Source organism: Notolepis coatsorum (assembly GCF_963971535.1).
Source record: "Notolepis coatsorum genome assembly, chromosome: 10".
In the NCBI taxonomy this organism is placed as follows: Eukaryota; Metazoa; Chordata; class Actinopteri; order Aulopiformes; family Paralepididae; genus Notolepis; species Notolepis coatsorum.
The window spans coordinates 42,151,889-42,153,143 of NC_140174.1; the positions used below are offsets into that span (position 1 = coordinate 42,151,889).

The window sequence follows — 1,255 nt, forward strand, 5'->3', positions numbered from 1 at the left end:
TTGGCTGTGGTGCACCTACCCACCACCTTTACCATACACTGTAAAAAATGTATGTTTTTTCACGGGAAATTAACTGTATTATTGTTTTTCTACTTTAACACATTGGCTAGATCCACAAAGAATGGATTGCACGGAGCAAGTTGCACCCTTACTTAAAATTCATTATGAATTGAAAATGGGGGACCCTGATGTAAACAAGACAAAAGTCTTTCTCTGGTCTGCATCCCCTTAACAATTGTGTGTATTGAGCCGTACTGTATTGTACCCATTCTGCAATCTGTTAATACAATTTTCATTCAATCAATCAATCTGCACGGTTGATATGTTGATCAGATGGATTGCCGTGAAATGAATAAACAATCAGGCTGAAAATAATGTTATATTCCTCTTACCGTGGAGGAAAAGTATTCCAATTATTTGACGTCGATCTGCTAGATCCATTTCCCGTTTGTATGACGCAATAAACACCGAAATCATATTGATTATTGCGTTTCGAAAGCGATCCCATGCACTCGAGTGTGTATCTAGACCCACGTTACAAGATATTACTGCCGGAGGAATTTCCTCGATGCACAGAGCGCCACTTCCGGTTTGGCTTGGAGTGTAACTCGCCCGACACCAGGCGGCGGTATTGAGGCGTTGCAATATCAGACAGGGTCCAGCTGCAGTCCCGGAGGGAGGGGTGATTTCTTTGTGATTTGTCTCGAGATTATAAACAATATTCAAGCATTTGTAACTATTTATTGTACATGTTTTCTTCTCAAAACTACCCGGTGCAGCTTTAAAACAATAATTTTACGATCAACATTCATTATAACATTAATATATCATTAATTTACATGCATAATGCTATGATGTAGGATTATAGTGGTAATGATGATGATAATGATGATGATGATAATGATGATGACGTCCCCCAGATGACTGTGAAGAAGACCCTGTCTGACTTCAGGAGGACGCACCATGACAACTGGCAGGAGCATCGCCAGTGTTTCACCGACGACCAGTTGCTGGTGCTTACAGACCTCCTGGTGTCGCCCTGCTACTACGCCTAGAGTAGCCTGCCACCACGGCAGTGTCCACACACACCTTTACCTGGCTGGCACAATGGACAAATACCATCAATTACACTTTCTGCATACTATTTTCTTCTATTTTCTTCATCTTCTGAATAATTTGGGTAACACTCTTACTCTAGCGAGTACCAATAATGGCAGTAATGGATAGTGCTTTACTGAATGTGTCATTGGAGGCA

General features: G+C 41.3%; 1 protein-coding gene across 1 annotated transcript in view; it reads left to right on the top strand.

Moving 5' to 3' along the window:
- The window catches only part of LOC311235551 (proteasome activator complex subunit 4B-like), a gene marked incomplete at both ends in the record, with an annotated part of 115,997 nt that extends 114,942 nt beyond the window's left edge, over window positions 1-1,055 (top strand). The window contains 1 exon segment of the mRNA XM_084323020.1: window positions 921-1,055. Within this exon segment, the coding sequence (XP_084179146.1) occupies window positions 921-1,055 (135 nt within the window).
- Window positions 1,056-1,255: the final 200 nt, after the last annotated feature.